General features: G+C 37.6%; 1 protein-coding gene across 1 annotated transcript in view; it reads left to right on the top strand.

Annotated features, from left to right (window-relative positions):
* The window catches only part of SEC63 (SEC63 protein translocation regulator), a 29,924-nt gene extending 10,810 nt beyond the window's left edge, over window positions 1–19,114 (top strand). The window contains exons 6-21 of the mRNA XM_075202878.1: window positions 200–258; window positions 440–490; window positions 1,619–1,727; window positions 2,783–2,877; window positions 2,964–3,096; window positions 3,180–3,272; window positions 5,000–5,154; window positions 5,789–5,936; window positions 8,946–9,028; window positions 9,191–9,250; window positions 9,665–9,838; window positions 10,791–10,940; window positions 11,453–11,554; window positions 16,275–16,373; window positions 17,015–17,119; window positions 17,437–19,114. Coding sequence (XP_075058979.1) covers window positions 200–258; window positions 440–490; window positions 1,619–1,727; window positions 2,783–2,877; window positions 2,964–3,096; window positions 3,180–3,272; window positions 5,000–5,154; window positions 5,789–5,936; window positions 8,946–9,028; window positions 9,191–9,250; window positions 9,665–9,838; window positions 10,791–10,940; window positions 11,453–11,554; window positions 16,275–16,373; window positions 17,015–17,119; window positions 17,437–17,577 — 1,757 coding nt within the window. The 3' untranslated portion in view covers window positions 17,578–19,114. The remainder of the gene's footprint in view (window positions 1–199; window positions 259–439; window positions 491–1,618; window positions 1,728–2,782; window positions 2,878–2,963; window positions 3,097–3,179; window positions 3,273–4,999; window positions 5,155–5,788; window positions 5,937–8,945; window positions 9,029–9,190; window positions 9,251–9,664; window positions 9,839–10,790; window positions 10,941–11,452; window positions 11,555–16,274; window positions 16,374–17,014; window positions 17,120–17,436) is intronic.
* Window positions 19,115–19,829: the final 715 nt, after the last annotated feature.

Here is a 19,829-nt window from a genome sequence, read left to right as displayed (position 1 = left end):
CAACGAGGAGGGGGGTCCTGTCACCTTCGGGCCGGCTAAAGTATAATTATATTACTGTATTACTCTTGTTCTTAAAATATGTAATCATTGCAGTAATTATTTATTTTTATGATTTTTTTTTTTTTTTACGACTCATTAACAGTACCTGAAAATATAAATGCTCACATTATTTTCTGTCTTTTTTTTTTTTTTTTTAAAGCTACAAATTTTGGCATTGCACTGCCAGCCTGGATTGTGGATTCAAAAAATTCTATGCTGGTGAGTTGGTAAAAATGGGTTTAATGTGTTCATTTTCATTAGAGTTACATGTAAGATTTTTGTTGGTTGTGTTCTTGCATAATTAGATTTGATTTTTGGTGTTGGATCACTAATTGAACCATATTACAATACATTGATATGTTTGTGCTGCATGTGACATGCCCATATTCTTTTGTTGTAGGTTTTGCTTGTGTATGGACTTGCCTTTATGGTTATCCTTCCAGTTGTTGTGGTAAGTGCAGCACCGGCTGTCTGTGTTGGCAGTGCTAGGATACCAAGTTGATATTTTGGGCTATATAGTGGGCAAAATACACCATTAATACTTATAAAGCTGAAAAAACAACTCCATTGCAAAACTGTATGAATAAAGAAAATAGTGGTTGAATGGACTGAATCACGTTCCTGGCAAAGTGTGTGACATTTAGAATGTATTTTTTATTTTTTTTTGCAGATTTTTTTTTTCTTCTGAAAACAGAAATGATTTCAGTGTCTAATGAATCGGGACAGATGGCAGACTTTTCAGTTCCATCTGCACGTACAACTTTGTTTTTTACCACCATTGTACCTCCATAATATTTGCTAATGCTAATATTATCCCTTTGACTTAATAACATTTATTTTGTGGTCAATAAAATTATGGTTATTGGTTGTTTTCAGCAATAGGTTTGATAAATATATTTTATCAAAAGATGAAGGAGCATAAACTCCAACATTTAAAAACCCATAATAATCCACACAGGTATGATTTAAAGCATTTGTTTTGTTTGCATTTAATTTTACTATACGGAATAGACCCATGTTATCAATTCCTGTTTCATAAGTGCCTTTTAAAGGCCATCTAACATCAAACATTTCCTTACTGGGGTAATCATATGTTATACTTCATTGTATGTTGTTTTTAAATAGGCCAAGAAACTTTAGAGAGCTGATTGCCAGCTCTTTGTCATATTTTTGGTTTTCTGTATCAGACACAACACGGAAACTGTGCTTATAAGCCTGTTCAGAGGGATAACGTAGCATAAAGATTGCCCTGTCCTAGTCATTATTAGGCAAAAAAATGTGTACGTTACAGCCCATTTATCATTATTTTAATGACCCTTCAATTTTTATTTTTATAGATTTCAGTTAAATGTTTTGTGTATTCTGTTTAAGGTGCACTATTTATGAACTTTTTTAAGTGGTATTTTAGTTGTAGCTGTTGATTCAAAGTTTAAACATGGTTTGATGCCAGTTTTGTACACTTCATATTTTTAGAATAGTCAGTGGAGACACTAGAAATTGAGACAACACGAAATAAGGTATCTAGTATCTGTAAAATATGTCTCATGCCTATATTTATTTGGTGGAATTGTTGTTCTAGGGTTCTTGGTGGTATAAATCAATCCGTTATAGTGGAGATCAGATCCTTATTCGCACTACTCAGATTTATACATATTTTGTGTACAAGACCCGGAACATGGATATGAAACGTGAGTATAGTTTATATTTTAATTACAATGAACTTGCTATGAAAAAATTTTAAATTACAATTTGTGTGCTGTAATGTTTTCCTTTTTTTTTTTTTCAATCATTCAAAAAAAAAAAAACCATTGAGTACACCGTAATCCACCCTGGTAATGTATGTATGTTTGGTGGATTTGAATATGTGAAAAGCTAGCTTCTGACCACTGTGGTAACTAGGCTTTAAGCTTTGCCTTGTTTCCACTACTCTATGCACATTCATCCCATCACACAGCCTTGGGAATGCAGCTTGGAGCTTCAGTGCTTATTTTATTTAATTGTTTCTTCTGTATTCTTGTAAAAGTCCTTTAGGAGTAGTATTAATAAACATTCAAGGGACATATTTATCTACTTTTCTGGAGTTTTTATTTCTAAGTCAAATCTAGATAATGGCTACATGTTGTTCAAGAGCTGCAATGCACAAACTGTATACGACCTGAAGTTGATTAGAGCTAAAATCAGTTGGCAAAAATAAATCCAGCGAGGGTTAATAAAATATTTATTTCTTTTCACAAATGGTCTTTAAAAATATATTGACATTTTGGTCTAGTTTCTGTTTCAAACCATAGATTGCATAATAACAGCAGCTAAAATAGTTTAGAAATAGGCCTAATACACTGTACAATTCTTGATTCAAAGACTTTGTAAGCCTGCAGTATATATTGCTACAAGCTCCCTACCCACTCACTAGAAATACATTTCATGTTGACAACATTTAGTTTAATAGGTCAATGCTGAGTTTTTCTGGATGACTTAAATTATAATCCTGGTTTCATTTCATAATCATCTTTGTATTTGAAATTAGATTGTAGGCTATGCAGAGCAGTAATGTTTTTCCTTGAAAAATGCTGTGTAAATTACTGCATCACATTTACAAACTAAAGAGAATATCAAATAGATCTAATTGGAATTGAAGATGAACATTATATTGAATTTTGACTCGTGTTTGTCGTGTCTTGATGTGTCCAAGGCTTGTGTTGTGTTCAGTCAGAATGTATGTAATTCTGTGCCTCTGTTCTTTTAGGTCTAATTATGGTGCTGGCTGGGGCGTCAGAGTTTGATCCACAATATAATAAAGATGCAACAAGCAGGCCTGCAGATAATGTACAGATTCCACAGGTAAAAAACCTTTTCATCAGCATTCTCTTTAGTGTAGAAATGCAAAACATCACTGATTGTGCTAACAAACTTATTGTTTTCTTTAGTTAATAAGAGAAATTGGTAGCATCAATCTGAAAAAGAATGAGCCTCCGCTAACCTGTCCCTACAGTCTTAAGGCCAGAGTCCTTTTACTGGCTCACCTGTCACGGATGCAAATTCCAGAGGCACTAAAAGAAGGTGAAGTGCTTGATTTTGTTGGTTTTGAAAATTTCCACAAGTTTGTACTATGCTAATGAGTGTTTTGGTTTTTGGTCCTACAGATCAGCAGTTTATCTTAAAGAAATGTCCTGCTTTGCTCCAAGAAATGGTTAATGTTATATGCCAGCTGATAATCATGGCTCGTAGTCGAGAAGGTAAGACTAGTTAGCTTGTTACTGCTTAAAATGTTTTATTGAAATGCGGTTTAAAATATATTTGGGGTAGAAAAGTTAATTTTAACAGGATACACATAGGTATATACAAAAGTTTGGGTATCGTGATCAATTTGCATGGTTCACTGAATTTCTGAAAATAAGGTAATCCAACCCCTGCAGGGTATCAACATATTTTTGTACAGTCATGGCCAAAAGTTTTAAGAATGACACAAATATTATTTTTCACAAAGTCTGCTGCCTCAGTTTTTATGATGGCAATTTGCATATACTCCAGAGTGTTATGGAGAGCGATCCGATGAATTGCTATTAATTTCAAAGTCCATCTTTGCCATGACAAACATGTGCAGTCATCATTGCTTTGCACAAGAACGGTATATAGATTGCTGCTAGTAAGATTGCACCTAAATCAACTATTTATTGGATCTTCAAGGAGAGAGGTTCAGTAGTTGTGAAAGCGGCTTCAGGGTGCCCAAGAATGTCCAGCAAGCGCCAACACCGTCGCCTGAAGTTGATTCAGCCGTGGGATCGGGGCACAACCAGTGCAGAGCTTGCTCAAGAATGGCAGCAGGCAGGTGTGAGTGCATCTGCACGCACAGTGAGGTGAAGGCTTTTGGAGGATGGCCTGGTGTCAAGAAGGCCAGCAAAGAAACCACTTCTCGCCAGGAAAAACATCAGAGACAGATTGATATTCTGCAAATGGTACAGGGATTTGACTGCTGAGGACTCGGGTAAAGTCATTTTCTCTGATGAATCCCCTTTCGGATTATTTGGGGCATCTGGAAAAACGCTTGTCTGGAGAAGGAAAGGTGACAGTCCTGTGTCATGCCAACAGTAAAGCAGCCTGAGACCATTCACGTGTGGGATTGCTTCTCAGTCGAGGGAGAGGGCTTACTTACAATTTTGCCTAAGAACACAGCCATGAATAGAGAATCCTCCAAGAGCAACTTCTCCCAACCATCTAAGAACAGTTTGGCAACAAACATTGCCTTTTCCAGCATGATGGAGCACCTTCCCATAAGGCAAAAGTGATAACTAAGTGGCTCAGAGATTAAAACATCAACATTTTGGGTTTATGGCCAAGAAACTCCCCAGACTTTAATCCCATTGAGAATTTGTGGTCAATCCTCAAGAGGCGGGTGGAGAAACAAAAACCCACAAATTTTGACAAACTCCAAGCATTGATTAGGCAAGAATTGGCGGCCATCAGTCATTATGTGGCCCAGAAGTTGATTGACAGCATGTCGGGGTGAATCGCAGAGGTCTTCGAAAAGAAGGGTCAACACTGCAAATATTGACTCTTTGCATAAACTTAATGTAATTGTCAATAAAAGCCTTTGATACTTATGAAATGCTTGTAATTTTACTTCAGTATACCATAGCAACATCTAACAAAGGTCTAAAAACACTGAAGCAGCAAACTTTGGGAAAACCAATACTTGTGTCATTCTCAAAACTTTTGTACATTATAATGCACAGATACTACTCATTTACTGAATTTAACAGTTTGGGTATCCTTTCGTCTCTACTTAATAAACCCATTTGGCAGAAATCACAGCTTCCAAACATTTCTTGCAGCAAGAGTCTTTCTACCCATAAAGAGCATAAATATTCTTAGGTTGTCTTGCATGCAGTGTGTGTATGAGATATCCCCAAGTATTTACAAATAAAACTGTTTCTTTTTTTTTTTTCTTCTTCTTTTTCTCAAGAGAGGGAACTCAGACCACCATCATTGTCCTCTCTGGAGAACTGCATGAAGCTCTGTCAGATGACCGTACAAGGCCTCCAACAGTTCAAATCTCCCTTTTTGCAGCTGCCTTTTATTGAAGAAGATCACTTAAGACGAGTTTTTAACCACAAAAAGGTATGGGAGTTAATTCCCATCTTGCCATGATGCATTGGGCTCCGATAGATGGGCACAATTGGTTTAATTGAGGGAAATTTTCCCTACTGTTTAGTCAATGAACTATTTAAAAAAACAACAACATGGTAACGGAAACTAATAGTTAAATGTTTTATGACTAAGCATATTTCTTGCTTAAATTCAATCATTAACACACATTCTGTTGGTTTGTGACTGCAAAGTTACTATATAGGCTTGTACATCACTTTTTTTTTTTTTACGTCCTTCCAAATTTTTTTATGATATTTCTTTAATCTGGAAGTACCTTGGATATATACATATCAATGACACAATATCTTTTATGGAGTCTGGTCAGAAGAGTTAGCAAGTGTCAACCTTTTGCGGTGTAATATGAAAAAGTTGTCACAATGACCTTGTTTTACAATGTTAATATCTAATTACTCTTTACCTGCTCTATAAATTAGACCTAAAATACATATAGCTGAGGCACATACAAGAAGAAAAACACATAACTGCTTAGTAAGAATTGAGTTTACCTGTTTTGTAGCTACAGCATTGTTAGAAAGAAAAGTGCTGCAGCAGTTATGGTTCAATTTCTTACGTCTCGTTTTCTTTGTTTAATCCATATTAATAGTTTAAAATTAAGACAATTCGGGACCTGGTCAGTATGAAGAAGGCAGATCGTCGCCTGCTGTTCAGCTTTCTGGAGGATAGCAGTTATGAGGAGCTAGTAGCAGTTCTCGGCAGCTTTCCAAACATCACAATGGAGATAAAGCCTCAGGGTATGTGGGGACTAAAGTATATGTTGCATGTTTATTTCATTTGCTTTATTCAATGCATAAACTCAGAAATCCTGCAGTTGTGCCATCAGAATTGGTAAGCGCACCCACCCTGTTACCCATCCAGTGTTTGTATCTGACTATGTTAAATGATGAATATGAAATAGATTTAAACTAATAGTTATGTTTAAACTTCACTTAACCCTTCTCCCTGCTTCCTTGACTATACATACTTCATTGACGATCCTTGTCTATAGCGGTATAACTCTTCCAGTCTGTAGGCCACACGGAAGCTGGTGGTGGGGGGGGGGGGGGGGTGGTGAGTCTGAAGTCTTGCATGGGATATATTAAATAGATATTATGTAATAATTGTCGGTGCTTATTCTTGCCAGCACACATTTCAATATATCTAGTACAATAGAAATGAGGTATTCGCATAGTGATTATACTAAAATTCGAAGGAGCTTATTCATTTTTCAATAGAAGTGGTATATAAAGATAATAGTGGGGGACCTAGCGCAGAGCCTTGTAGTGCTGCATCTGATAGAGGAGGTGGATCAAGATAAATGGACAGTAAAGGAGCAGTTTGATAAATAGGATGAGAACAAGATAGGATAGTGTCTTGGGAATGCAGTGTTTTTATGACTATAGTTATCAACCGTGTCATATGCAGCAAAGTGGTCAAGGAGATTTAGAAGCCAGTAATGGCCTTTAGATTTAACAGTGATCTCTAACCACCTTTGTGCTGTGTCTGTGATGTGTTTGGCTTGAATGCTTGACTGAAGAGAGTCAATAGATTGTGGATAATCAATAGGGATGTTGAACTCGCCCATGATGATGGTGGCGATGTCAGTGGATCATTAAAAAGGAAGCAAAGCAGAGAAATCTTCAAGGACTTGTTGGTGTGGTCCTGGTGGATGATACCTGAACCATTTTCAACCCCTTCTCTCTGCAACAAGCAGAGAGGTGGGTTTGAAAATCCTGATATGTACTTCAGAAGATGGGAACACAAGTGATAGAACTATTGGTAGAACTGTAAATGTGCAGTGTCCTGCTAATTTCGCGAGCCATGTTTCTGTTATTGCAAAAAGGTTGATGTTTTTGAGGAAGAGGTCAGGAATGGAGGTTTGTTTGTTACAAACAAAGCGTGCATTCAACAGGGCACAGTTAAAGTATTTTGAAAGTAATGGGAGACTGGTGATGTGTTTTAGTGTTTTTGGATTTGAGTTTGCTAGATTTACTGTTCTGAAACAGAATAATATGTGTGGGAGATGTGGAGGGACCTGGATTTGGTGATGCATCACTAACTAATAGAAGCAGAAGGCAAGAGAAAAATGCAGATGGTAAGTTTTATATGTGCTTTTATTTTTTTGGTGACAGTTTGAGAATATTGCAGTTAAGCAATTAAGATAGGAAAAAATAGGTCAATTCCCAACCATGGCCTTATCTGTTTGCGTGGGTTTCCTCCCACACTCCAAAAACATACTGGTAGGTTGTAGGTTAATTGACTGCTATCAAATTGACCCCCGTGTGTGTGTGTGTGTGTGTGTGTGTGTCTGTCTATCTGTCTGTGTGTGTTAGGGAATTTAGACTGTAAGCCCCAATGGGGTAGGCACTGATGTGCGTTAGTTCTCTGTACAGCGCTGCGGAATTAGTGGCACTATATATATATATATATATATATATATATATATATATATATATATATATATATATATATATATATATATATATTATATAAATATATATATTATATAAATAAATGGTGATGATGAGAGGAGGCAATATGGGTAAAGGGATGCAAAGCAGGATGTTGTAATTTGAACATTAATGACATGGAAGCATAGTAAGAAAACAGTTTAGTAAACATTGTGTGCTTTGGTAGGGTTTAGAGAATATGTGGCACAAGAATAAGACAAATTGAGTAGAGAGATAAATCCTGAACAATGTAACCTTTTATGCATTTAACAGCTGAAAAACAGGGTTTGTAATTCTCATGTGTTAACTGGTTGTTCAGGTGTGTTTTAAATTGTGAATTTTGTACACTTTGTGAATAAATAACTTGGTGGAAAAAAAAATCACAATTGCATTTGCTCCTAGCAGTTGCATTCCTCTAGAGTATTTCTAAGATATAGTTTGGCTCATGATTGTAAACAGGCCACATATACGTTGATTGATAAGCTAATGAAAGTGCTGAGAGTTAGATCTTGATAGCCTTGCTAGTTCAGAGACCTAACATTTACACCACTGAGCAACACATAACACAGGTAAAACCAACTGCTAACAAATTGCAGATTGTGTAAATAAATCCCAATATTTATGTAAAACAGGCAGGTGAAATTGTGTCTGTTCTGTGTGTCACTTTAAGGGGTCTTCTATTTTGTATTAACTGCTTTCTGTGCTGAAGAAAGGGTTAGGAACGTAATTCAAATCTGTCAGGATGGGAGGTGATCGAACAGGAGCCTTGACTATCCAATTGTCTCTCATTCGGTCTTTCCTCCTGTCCTGTCAGATTGAATCCCTTGGACAGCTTTAGTCCTGCAGCACTGAAAGCTCCACACACTCCTTGTTCTGAAATAATGTGATCCAGATTCTCTTCTTTGGTAACTATAGTGTCAGTAGGCAAAACTCATCTGAGTTAACAGAAGAGGGAACTTGAGACTTCTTTGGTTTTCTATCTAATTATAAAATTTGGTATTTAACACAAACTGTCCATTGTAATGTGTAATTATGTGTACATGTCTGGAAATGCTCTCTAGATGATAAATGTGAACAAAGTGCAAAGTTTCTGCAAGTGAAATCACTGCTGGGCTTGGTTTCACCTGAATAGTGATAATAGCTGGTTTAATTTATTCTACTGTTTTATGAGAAATAATTGTATAGACTAACATTGTCTACTTTCTGTAAAGTATAATTTAATTTAACATTTTCTTGATACATTCTCACATTTTAAGAATAATAGACCATCCAATGAGAATGCCCCAATGTTCAGTTTGTATATTTCGGTTACAGTGCTAGACGATGAAGATAGTAACAACATCACAGTGGGTTCCCTTGTCACTGTTCTTGTCACCCTTAAAAGACAAACAATGGTGGTAAGTATGCCAGAGCAACTTGTTTTACTAAACTATTACTAACTTGTTTTAGAAAATCCACTTTTAAATCAACATTATCTAATGTTAAAAAGGTTTATATGTTGACTTTTTATATAAGTAAACCCATTGAAGTGTTAATTTTTTATCTATTCCCCAACATAGGAAGTGTTTGAGAAGGAACATTCTACTTGCTCTGCAGAGGATCAGCCAGTGGAGGACGGAGTAAGTGTGGATTCAAATTTGTGTATTCAAATTATAATAGACAAGAAACATCTGGATTGTAGACTAAAACATTTTATTAAGATCCAGTTACTGTTCAGGCAATTGACGGCCTCTGAGTTGTGTAGGAGAATGTGCCCGATGTTACCTTACTAAACTCACCTACTCATTAGTGAACGTATGTGTTAGAAGTGGAATGACGCCATCAATGCGACCTATCACAGGAGTTAAATTGCACCTTATTTCTGAACTCTCAACTTTGCCTAAATTAATTTTTATAGTTGATGACTGCACGCTTGACAGAAGGCATTATCATTTAACAAGAGCTTGCGTTATACATGTGCATCTTGTGTTATAATTGTGCGGGAAAGGCTACTCGGCAAACATTATGATCTATGTTTTTATTGTCATTTTCAGCAAGGAGAAAGTGGCAAAATTAAGAGCAAAGGCTGGCAGCAAAAAAATAAAACTGCCAAGAAGTCTTCCAAATCCAAGAAAAAAAAGCCAGTAAAAAAGAAGGCGGCAGCTCCGCCACCTTTATTGCCACAGAAACAAGTAAAGCAGAAGCAAGTGAATGATGTGACCGTAAATGTGAGTCGTCTTCTCTCTCATTTTGTACTTTGTGTCTCCATTTCTACCATTTGTTATATAGCGTGTTCTATTCATTTGTAAGTAAACACAGGTAACGCCACATTACTGTGCTGCCTGAAGTGCAGTGAAGTCTCCAATTTCTAGATCATAGGTCAGTGTAAGAATTTGTTGTAGTATTGCTTACAACATCTATTCTAAAAGTGGTAATAAACCTTTTTTATTTATATTGTGTCACAATCTTATACACACTTCCATTTATTTTACAATCTATATGGCATCTAGTGGGGATGTCTGAGCAGGAACAAGAGGGGATTTATCTGTGTGGAGTTTGTATGTTCTCCACGTGTTTGCGTGGGTTTCCTCCCACACTCCAAAAACATACTAGTAGGTTAATTGGTTACTATCAAAAAAATTGACCCTAGTCTCTACCTGTCTGTCTGTCTCCCTCTCTGTCTGTGTGTGAGTGTGTGTTATGGAATTTAGACTGTAAACTCCAGTGGGGCAGGGACAGATGTGAATGAGTTCTCTGTACAGCGCTGCGGAATCAGTGCCGCTATATAAATAAATGGTGATGATGATTTGCTACTTGCATGTGGTAGTGAGGAGTGTCTGCATACAGTAGCTGAGCAGAGGTAATACTGGTACATATTTTGCATCCAAACAAAAAGTGCCACCTCCTCACAACCCATGCTAAAACACAATAAGACATTTCTTTTATTTGAGATATTATACAGAGCAAATAACTTTAATCAAAATTTATATTATGTACTCTGGACAATTTTACCCTCTGAAGATGATTCTTGTGAGTAATCACCTTTATCACACACACACAAAAACAACTAGTTTAATACATCCCCTTATAATGATAAATTGAATAGTTGCAACTTATTTTAGAAAACTATATACTTTTTTTTTTTTTTTTTTTTTTTAACCATTTTTATCTTTTTTTAAGGACGTTGCATCAAAGGAAGATGAAGACGACCTTTCTGATAAAGGCAGCGATTCTGAAGATGAAGATACAAATCGGGATTCCCAAAGTGATGGGAGTGACAAGGAATCTGATAGGGAGACCGATGAGAAACAAGGGAAAGATGATGAAACAGTAAGGTTTCTGTTCTAATGCTGGAATGCAGTAGAGGCAGTTTTATCTCAATGTTGTACATGGTTTACAATGTGCTTGTCTGTTTGAACATTTTTATTCTGTACAATACTCAATATTCCATTCACTGACACCCGAAAAGTTTACCTCCTAGAATAGGTTGTGCATTCGTAATGTGGATACTAAATTTACAACAAAAATCTATGGAGTTCTGAATTTCTTCCAATGTAAATACATTAAACAACAGAAACCTAAAAAAACATCAAAGGCAATAGTATGACTTACCTCACTTTTCATATTATAGTGACAAGTGTGGTGGAATCATGCATTAAAGTCTGCAGATGATGAGATACATATTAATGATAAAAATACCATTGGTCCACATGGGATTTTAGTTTGTCAAAACAGTGGAGCGATATCAGCTAGTTTGATTGAAAAGTACCAAACAAGCTGTGTCTTTGCACAAATGTTACAATTTTCCTTATATTATTAATGCCAAAATCTTCTTCTTTTAGGAATGGCAAGAATTACAACAAAGCATTCAACGTAAAGATCGAGCTTTACTGGAAACCAAATCGAAGATTACACATCCTGTATATAGTTTATATTTCCCAGAGGTAACTTAAATCTATGTTAGAAAAACTCAAGTTGACTGTTTTAGATCTGCTTGAATAAATATATATATATATATATATAATGTTATAGGCACATGATTATCAGCATTGTAGATTATTTATGCTTAACATGGTTTTAGGGAGGGCGTTACATTTCCACTTTTATGTATTTCCATGTAATGGACACTGAATGATTAAAACAATCCTATAACAGAAACCGGTGGACCAACGCTCAGGTTGAATATGTGGGGTTGAAGCTAGAGTTGTGAAAATAGCTTTTCTCTTGCACATACATTTGGGGGCCGCTGCTCACCATGGGGTATAGAGGTCACTGTGTGGAGTTAGGCACTAAAAAGACCTGTTTGGCCTGCTCCTATTCCCTCTATGCCCCTTCTCACTGGAGATATCGGTTTTTATTTTAGTGCCACTGGAGTAGACACGTATTTCTTTCACTTAGATTTTATTTTATTTATTATTTTTATTTTTTTTCTGACTGAAATGTTCAGCGGTGTTCACAGCGTGAACACCACAGCAGGGAAGAAGAGTGCATACAGCCGCACTTTCCCCTCCAACTTAGGCTGAACACTGAAATAGGCTCCCGGGCAGAAGTGATCACTCGGTCATTCAGAAAGTGACCGGGGATACAGCGCTGTACAAGGACAGCAGGCGGACCATGCCGGGAGCCGCAGCTCCAGTCTCCCATTTCCAGCTGGGTTAAGACTGAGCTGCCAGTGGTCTCTGCCCACACCTGCGCAGCACAGCACCTTTGAGGACAGACAGCGGGGGATGCCAGGTACCAGTTCACTGGCAAGGAGCTCTGGGCACACAGTTCCTACTAGTTTTTCTGTGACTGATGCAGGCACCATTTTGTGAACGGGAGGAGCTGCTTCTAGTGGTAGGAGACACTCCTTCCTGGGCCTTCCTCACAGCAGCAGCCATTTCACACTGCTCACAGCCTCTGCGGTGCCAGACCACGGTGCCTGACACAGTTGTCCTGAGTGAAAAATGTTTCAACTCTTGGGCTGAGTGAATTCCTATCTCATACTTTTTGCCTGTAATTGATTGTACTTTATATTTTCCTATATAGGTATTGTTCCCCTTTCTTATATAGCAGGCACTACCTCAAACTCGCACACACTTGCAATCGCAAATAGTACTTCCATATATAGATATATAGATATTTAGATAGATATATATATATATATATATAATTTATATTAGTGTGTGTATTGGGATATATACTAATAATATTCCAGTGTAATGATATACAATAATCTGTTGTTGATTTTTCTGACACAAAAATCAGAGTGTGCATGAAATACTGTCAGACTGTTCTATACAAAGTGTGTCTTGCATTTTTCTCTCCTTTCTGCGGTGTCATCATGTCAGAAAGAGGAACTAGTCCCAGGCCCAAGAGCTGCTATAGTTCTGAGTCCAAGGCTGCTGGTACCACTTTGGCATCGTATTTTTCTTGTTCAAAGTGCCAAACAAAATTAACCTTGTGGACGGTTAGATCCGGATGCTCTATGCGCAACTTGCGATGCTAAGGACCTGGGCCAGTGCTTATCTGGGGAGGCCTTCGGCGTACCAGAGCCAGCCTGGGCCAGGGAACTGGCAATCTCTATTATGGAGCTCAAACAGGACACCATACGGTCTGAAATGGTAGGTGTTAACAATCCTAACTCCTTGCCTAAGGACTCAGTCTGCAGAGGCACCTCCTTCAGGATAGGTGTCGCTGCAACTCCCAAGAAATGTCAGCGATGGCCATTGCACCTACCTGGATGCAAAACCTGGAAAAATCTGTACAAGGTCTGGTCAGAGTTTCTTCATCCCTGGAAGGAATATTAGTCTTCTTGCTCAGGTATACAGCACAAATGCCAAGTTCAGTCCCAGGCCCAAGAGCTGCTATAGTCAGATACTGACTCCTCTCGTACTGAGGATGGTGAACTTGTTGAAGACTCAGACCCTGAGGAGTTATCTGCCTGGTAGAATGATTCCCCCAACAGGAAAGGAGTGGAGGATCTCATTCTAGCGGTAAAACAAGTGCTAGACACTTCTGAGGAAGAACAGGTGACCTCTCAGGTATCCATGTTTAAACAGAAAAAGAAACAAACAATTAGGCTACAATGAAACCTGATAGTAAATATCTGATTCCAAGAAGGTTTTGCCTAATGTATCCATTTCCAGACTTTGAAGTGGTGTCATGGGAAAATCACCCCACCGTTTATGCTCCCATTGCGCATTTAGCAAAATCCACCATTATTCCACTACCCAGTGCTGCTAACTTAAAAGATATCACTGATAGAAAATGTGAGGGCATCCTGAAATCCATATATTTGGCTTCCCTCCGTCCAGTAACGGCAGCAGCATGGCTGATAAAATGGGTGAAAAAGTGGACCTCTTCCCTCACTGATGGTTTTCAGTCGGGAGTTCCTAGAGCTGACCTGTCTTCCTTGGCCGACCACATTAAGGAGGCGGCCGAATATTTGGGAGATGCAGTACTTGACGCAGGTCAGGGATTATCCTGGACCTCCTCCCTAGCAGTGGCGGCTAGACGCACACTGTGGTTGAGATCGTGGGAGGCCAATGCTGAATCCAAAAAGGCTTTGAAGGCATTGCCATATGATGACTCCGCATTATTCGGTCCACCCTTAGAAAAATTTATCTCTCTGGCCACTGGGGGAGGAAGTGCGTTTCTGCCAGTGACTGCTCCCAAGACAAAAGCTAGACGTTTTCGCTCCTTTCGTTTTGCAGGTAGATCCAAAGGCTTCTCCACCAGAGGTCATTCATCAGTACCTTGGGGAGGCGCAAAGCGATGTAGGCAGGTTTGGACAGGGCGGCGCCCAAAGCAAACAGTCAAGCATCCTTCATGACACTCCCCAACCCCCTCTTCGGAAGCACGGTGGTGTGTGGGGGCCCGTCTCATGATGTTCCGGGACCAATGGTACAGTTCTAACACAGACGTCTGAGTAAAAGGAATAGTTTGCAGGGGTTATATTGTAGACCTTTTGGGACCGCCCCTACGGAGTTTAATGCTTACTCTCCCCACGCGAGAAGGAGCCAGGTGGGTGGCCCTTCAAGAAGCTATGCTCTCCCTGGTGGGCTCAGGGGTGATTGTACCGATCCCAAAAGGACAACAGGGGTTGGGGTTTTACTCACATTTCTTCCTGGTACAAAAACCAGACCTGTCATACAGTCCCATTCTAAACTTAAAGTCCCTCAACGCTCACTTGAGGGTTCCCAGTTTCCGCATGGAATATATCTGTTCAGTAATAAATTCAATGTAACTGAACGAGTTTTTAGCATCCTTGGACATCAAGGATGCTTACCTTCATATACCAATATGACAGGGACATCACAACCTCCTCAGGTTTGCAGTGGACTAATCTCGCTTTCAATTCCAGGCTTCTGCCCTTTGGTCTGGCAAGAGCACCAAGTGCATTTACGAACGTCATGGTAGTGATCTCTGCAATCTCTTACATCAGCAAGGAGTAACAGTCCTTCCGTACTTGGACAATCTCCTGATCAAGGCAGATTCTGCGTCTTGACTGAAGTCCCATCTGCATTTGACTGCACAGACCTTACAGTCTCAGGGCTGGATTATAAACTTCAAAAAATCCAGTCTAGTGCCCACTCAACGCATGGTTTTCCTGGGTCTTTTGTTCGAGTATGATTGTTAGTGCAAACAATTCTATGCATCTATCTGCCAATGCTAGCTTTTTCAGTGTGACAGAACATCTTCAGGGTAAAAAAAATAGGCCTGTGAAGAAAAGCTGCCTCTCTTCCTATACTTGCCCCCAATTACTGTGTCATTGTGGTTAGAATTGTTTAGGCAATTATTGCACAGCTGTTTCCTCCAAGGAAATATAGAATGAGTGCATTATCGTGGAACTGTCAAACATTTTTTAAAAATTAACACAATTAGTAAAGTCTATTTGTAATTTAGTTAGCCTGCCATTCTAGAGAAAATTAACTAAAAAATAGCACCTCTCCTTTATTGTACTTCCTGCTATGTTACATTAGGCAAAAAGCTGTTGGTGAAGGATGTCCTATGAGTTAAAAATCCTGAGTCTTTTGAAACTTGCAACTGCTTGTTCAGACTCTGCTAGTTGTAAAATTTTTGGATCACTCACTGCCAGTCAGGAGCTTGGATAGCTTATGCTATACATATGTTTACCGCAGGTGAAGCGTGTAATCTAGAGCATAAAAAGCATGGCAAATAGGGCTCATTTGATCCCTATGGCATATTCTTCTCATTTACAATTGAAAGCACACTCTAATCCAATGCATCAAAATATAGCATGCTGTTAAACACATTGTGATAGGGCTAATGATCCCTATGTCTACACATTTTTCCTCTCTGGTGTTTTTATACATGCTTTTTCTGCGGTGAATGTACAGCAGCCAAATGCATATGTGTGAACAAACTGTTAAATGTACCACTTTTGTGATGTCATAGTATTTTGCATGGATATTTGATGTATCCACAAAGGATAGCTATTCATACAAACTTCATATTGACAACCAAACGCAAAATAAATTATATGGCTGTATAAAGCAATAACCTTAGTATCTATTTAGATATGTTTATTCAGATATCTGCATAGGAAACTGGTCCACTTTAAATTGTTATATTGTCAGAAAATAGACAAATAATGATTGGCATGCTGGTTTTCTGCAGTCTGGTCCATTGTTAAACAACATACCATTTACTATATTGTAGGAGAAGCAGGAATGGTGGTGGATTTACATTGCAGACAGAAAGGATCAAACATTAATATCTATGCCGTATCATGTGTGTACGCTTAAGGATCAAGAAGAGGTGAGTGTAGTGCTGCCTTAGTTAAGCAGGGTTGTTTGTTTTTTGTCTCCATTGGACACTTCAGTGGAACTTATTTGATGTGACACATGAAATGAAATACATTTAAATAAAAATAATAATAATTATAATACAAAAATTTAATCGGATCCTGTCTGTGTAACTTTTCATGATGGCTATATGACCCACCTCTTGAGAAAGTACTGGTCTGTATTAAAAGAACTAGAATTATAGTTCTGAATAACAATTATGAATATGGTAATGAAATTAGAGCAAATGGTACCAGAGTGTGCATGAGACATTTTATCCATAGGGTATATATGCACATGTATGATTGACAGAAGAGGTTGACATTCGCTTATCAACTTGGGTTAAATGGACAGTAATGTTAATCACCTGAATTTTTCTCATTGTGACTGTAATGATTTTACGATTGCTCAAGAAGAGTAAGTCCTGCACATATTGGAGAGGATGATAATTACTGCTTCACAGCATTTCTGCATGAGAGAGGGGTGACACTAGAATAATTGTAAAGAGTCAAGTGTCAAACTTTTATTCCTTCTCTTTATAGTACCTGTACAATGTTCATTATTTTACCACATGTGAACACTATTGGTTGCTGACCTTGTATTTTTATTTTGTAGGTGGAGCTAAAATTTCCAGCACCCAGTAAGCCTGGAAATTATCAGTACACCCTGTTTTTAAGGTCGGATTCTTACATGGGTTTGGATCAAATTAAACCATTGAAGGTAACATCATGTTATGCCTAACTATGTTCAAAAGAACATTCTAAACAAATACTTTAAGTATGTGCCTTAATTTTATCATTAAAAGGAAATGATTAAGCCAAATTGAAATATTTAAAAATGTTACCATTTCTAAACGTGCCACTTTTCAAAGGTATACCAGAATGCTGGTTGTCTGAGTACAGTTTTCCTTGATTTACCGAGTGACGTTCTTGAAAACCATTGGCTACAAACATGCAGAGCAATTGAACTCTGTTCCCATCCAGCAAAAAAAATAATTGTACATTTTCTTTCAAAACCACTTGTATTCTCTTTCATAGTTGGAAGTTCATGAAGCTAAACCAATACCTGAAAACCACCCACAATGGGATACTACCATAGAAGGTGATGATGACCAAGGAGACAGTGAGGGCTTTGAAGAAAGCTACGAAGAGGAGGAGGAAGACGAGGAGGAGGATTAAGTTAAAAAGACAAAAGATTTGCACATGGTCATCTATCTGATATCGGAGCTATTCCATTCGCCAGAACTACAGTGTAGAAGTTTATGAGAAAGTTGTTATTTTTTCCTATGTGTTACTCTTAATAGTCCTGAGTGTTCTGTGTTTGGCTTTGGAGATAAAACAAGCCCTTGCCATAGAAAAATGGCATGTCTAGTGGTTGTTAAAGCCATCCGTTGCAGAGTGCTGCATACTCCATTTAAAAACAAAATTAAAGTTTTTTTTTTTTTTAATTCTGTCTACAAATTAAACTGGATATTTTTTTTTGTATTAGAAGAGATCTATCTGTGTGTAGCAGTCACCCAGAGCTTGATTCAGTGGTAATGTAATTTAAGTTGATTTTGTTTTCTCTCAAACAACAAAGTCCCTCATTCAATCTATTTCTTTTTTTCCATCTTCAGAAGTTTAATTTTAACATAATACACAATAAGAATAATCTATTTTATTCAGCATTTCATTAGATGAAACATTCCACCAAAATATAATTTTACCAGAGTATAATATATCATGTAACACTGAGAAAATGCTTCAAAATCTTTTTTATTTTTATTTTTTTTTAACAAATCTTTTTAGCAAATTTGATAAATTTATTGTTACCACTAGCTACTTAATGTAAGCAGAGGTTAGGTAAAGGAATTGCTCTGTAAATCATGGGACCACAAGTTGCAGTATGTTTGTGGTTTTTATGCAAAGATGCCTTTTTTAGTGAAGGGTAAATGTGAGGGGCTATACACTTAAGTCTGGAAAGTCTTAATATCAGGATAAATAGTGATGTGCGCTATGTCTGTAATAAAGAAGAGGAATGGACTACCAGCCATCATTACGGAAGATATGGTTTTTAAAATAAAAGAAACAAATAAGTTACACTACAGACTCTCTAGTTGTCTCCAGAAAGTGCCAAGCTCACTCTCGCTACTGATGCTGTGACATCGACATCTGGAACATGTTTCTGTGTAGGCTCACTGGGCTTTCTGCAGAAATGTTATGAATGAAAACGGGCTACACAGATATGATAAACTTGTGTAATGCTCAATAAAATAAGTACATCATTGATGACTGTTTTGCATTTGTAATGTGTACCTCTTCTGGCCTCCAACTGATTAGTAATGTGGAGGAAATGATAATTTTCTAAATATTTGTTATTTAACTGTAAATAACTACTTTTTCCGATAGTAGGTGGTCTTGTATAATATAAATGTTACTCACAGATCTTTCATATTACAGTAATGCGAATTATTTAGCTGTTCTCAATGATTGTAGTAATAAATAACAAGACAAGGTTCTTGTGAGAGGAATTTTACTGTGTGTGTCATACAGAGGTAAAGAACTTTGCAAATCACTTTCCTTGCACTTTTTTCCCATTCTTCAATTTATGTGGCCCCTCCGGTTGAAAACAAAAATTGCCATGTTTCTGAAAACAGCTTGTCACTTTAAATGCAAATTAACACTGAGAAATTGTTTGTAATGCACTAGTTGCAAATAAAATTCAGAGGTTAAATGATATTTGTATGTTATTGTTAAAACGCATCACATGCTGACAAATGATGCACCACTGTCATGCCCAGCACACAAGAATATCCCAAATGCTTAAAACCTAAATCCTGATTTTTGTGACTGGACGGTGAATAAACAATTGCTGTGTGTCCTGTTGCAGACTGATTAATAAAATAAGAATTACTTTGTAATAAAAACATACATAATGTAAAATCATGCACTTCATTTCTTTAGTAAGGACTCAAATACTCTCTTCTGATACCCAATCAAAAATAATGTGCAGAGTCTCATGTTTTTTGAATGTAGTGGGAATAAACTAGTGGTTATGTCATTGGAACTACTAGGAAGCCCTAGCACAATAGGTGAATATGAAATCCATATCCCTGCATGCCACTGTTTACTCACATGACTTCCTCATGGCACATCTTATGACTGCTAGGTCATATGACATGTTTACAGTCATGGCAGTGTTAGAGAGTAGTAGTATTCTTTATATGGTGCCACAAGGTATCTGCAGCGCCGTACAAAATTGCAGTACAGACGGTATACTAAGATACAACAGTGCAGAGTAAAACTAAGACTTCACTATTATCAAGCATAGCAAGTACAGTGGTGTAGGAGAAAAATAAATTGTATTGAATCAGAAGGGAAGAGTTAGCAAGAATATAGAAAACCTGTCCTAGACATAGCTCCATACAGAAACCAGCATATATGTTTAGCTG

This window comes from Mixophyes fleayi, chromosome 3 (genome assembly GCF_038048845.1).
Source record: "Mixophyes fleayi isolate aMixFle1 chromosome 3, aMixFle1.hap1, whole genome shotgun sequence".
NCBI lineage: Eukaryota > Metazoa > Chordata > Amphibia > Anura > Limnodynastidae > Mixophyes > Mixophyes fleayi.
This window is presented reverse-complemented; position numbering and strand designations above follow the sequence as displayed.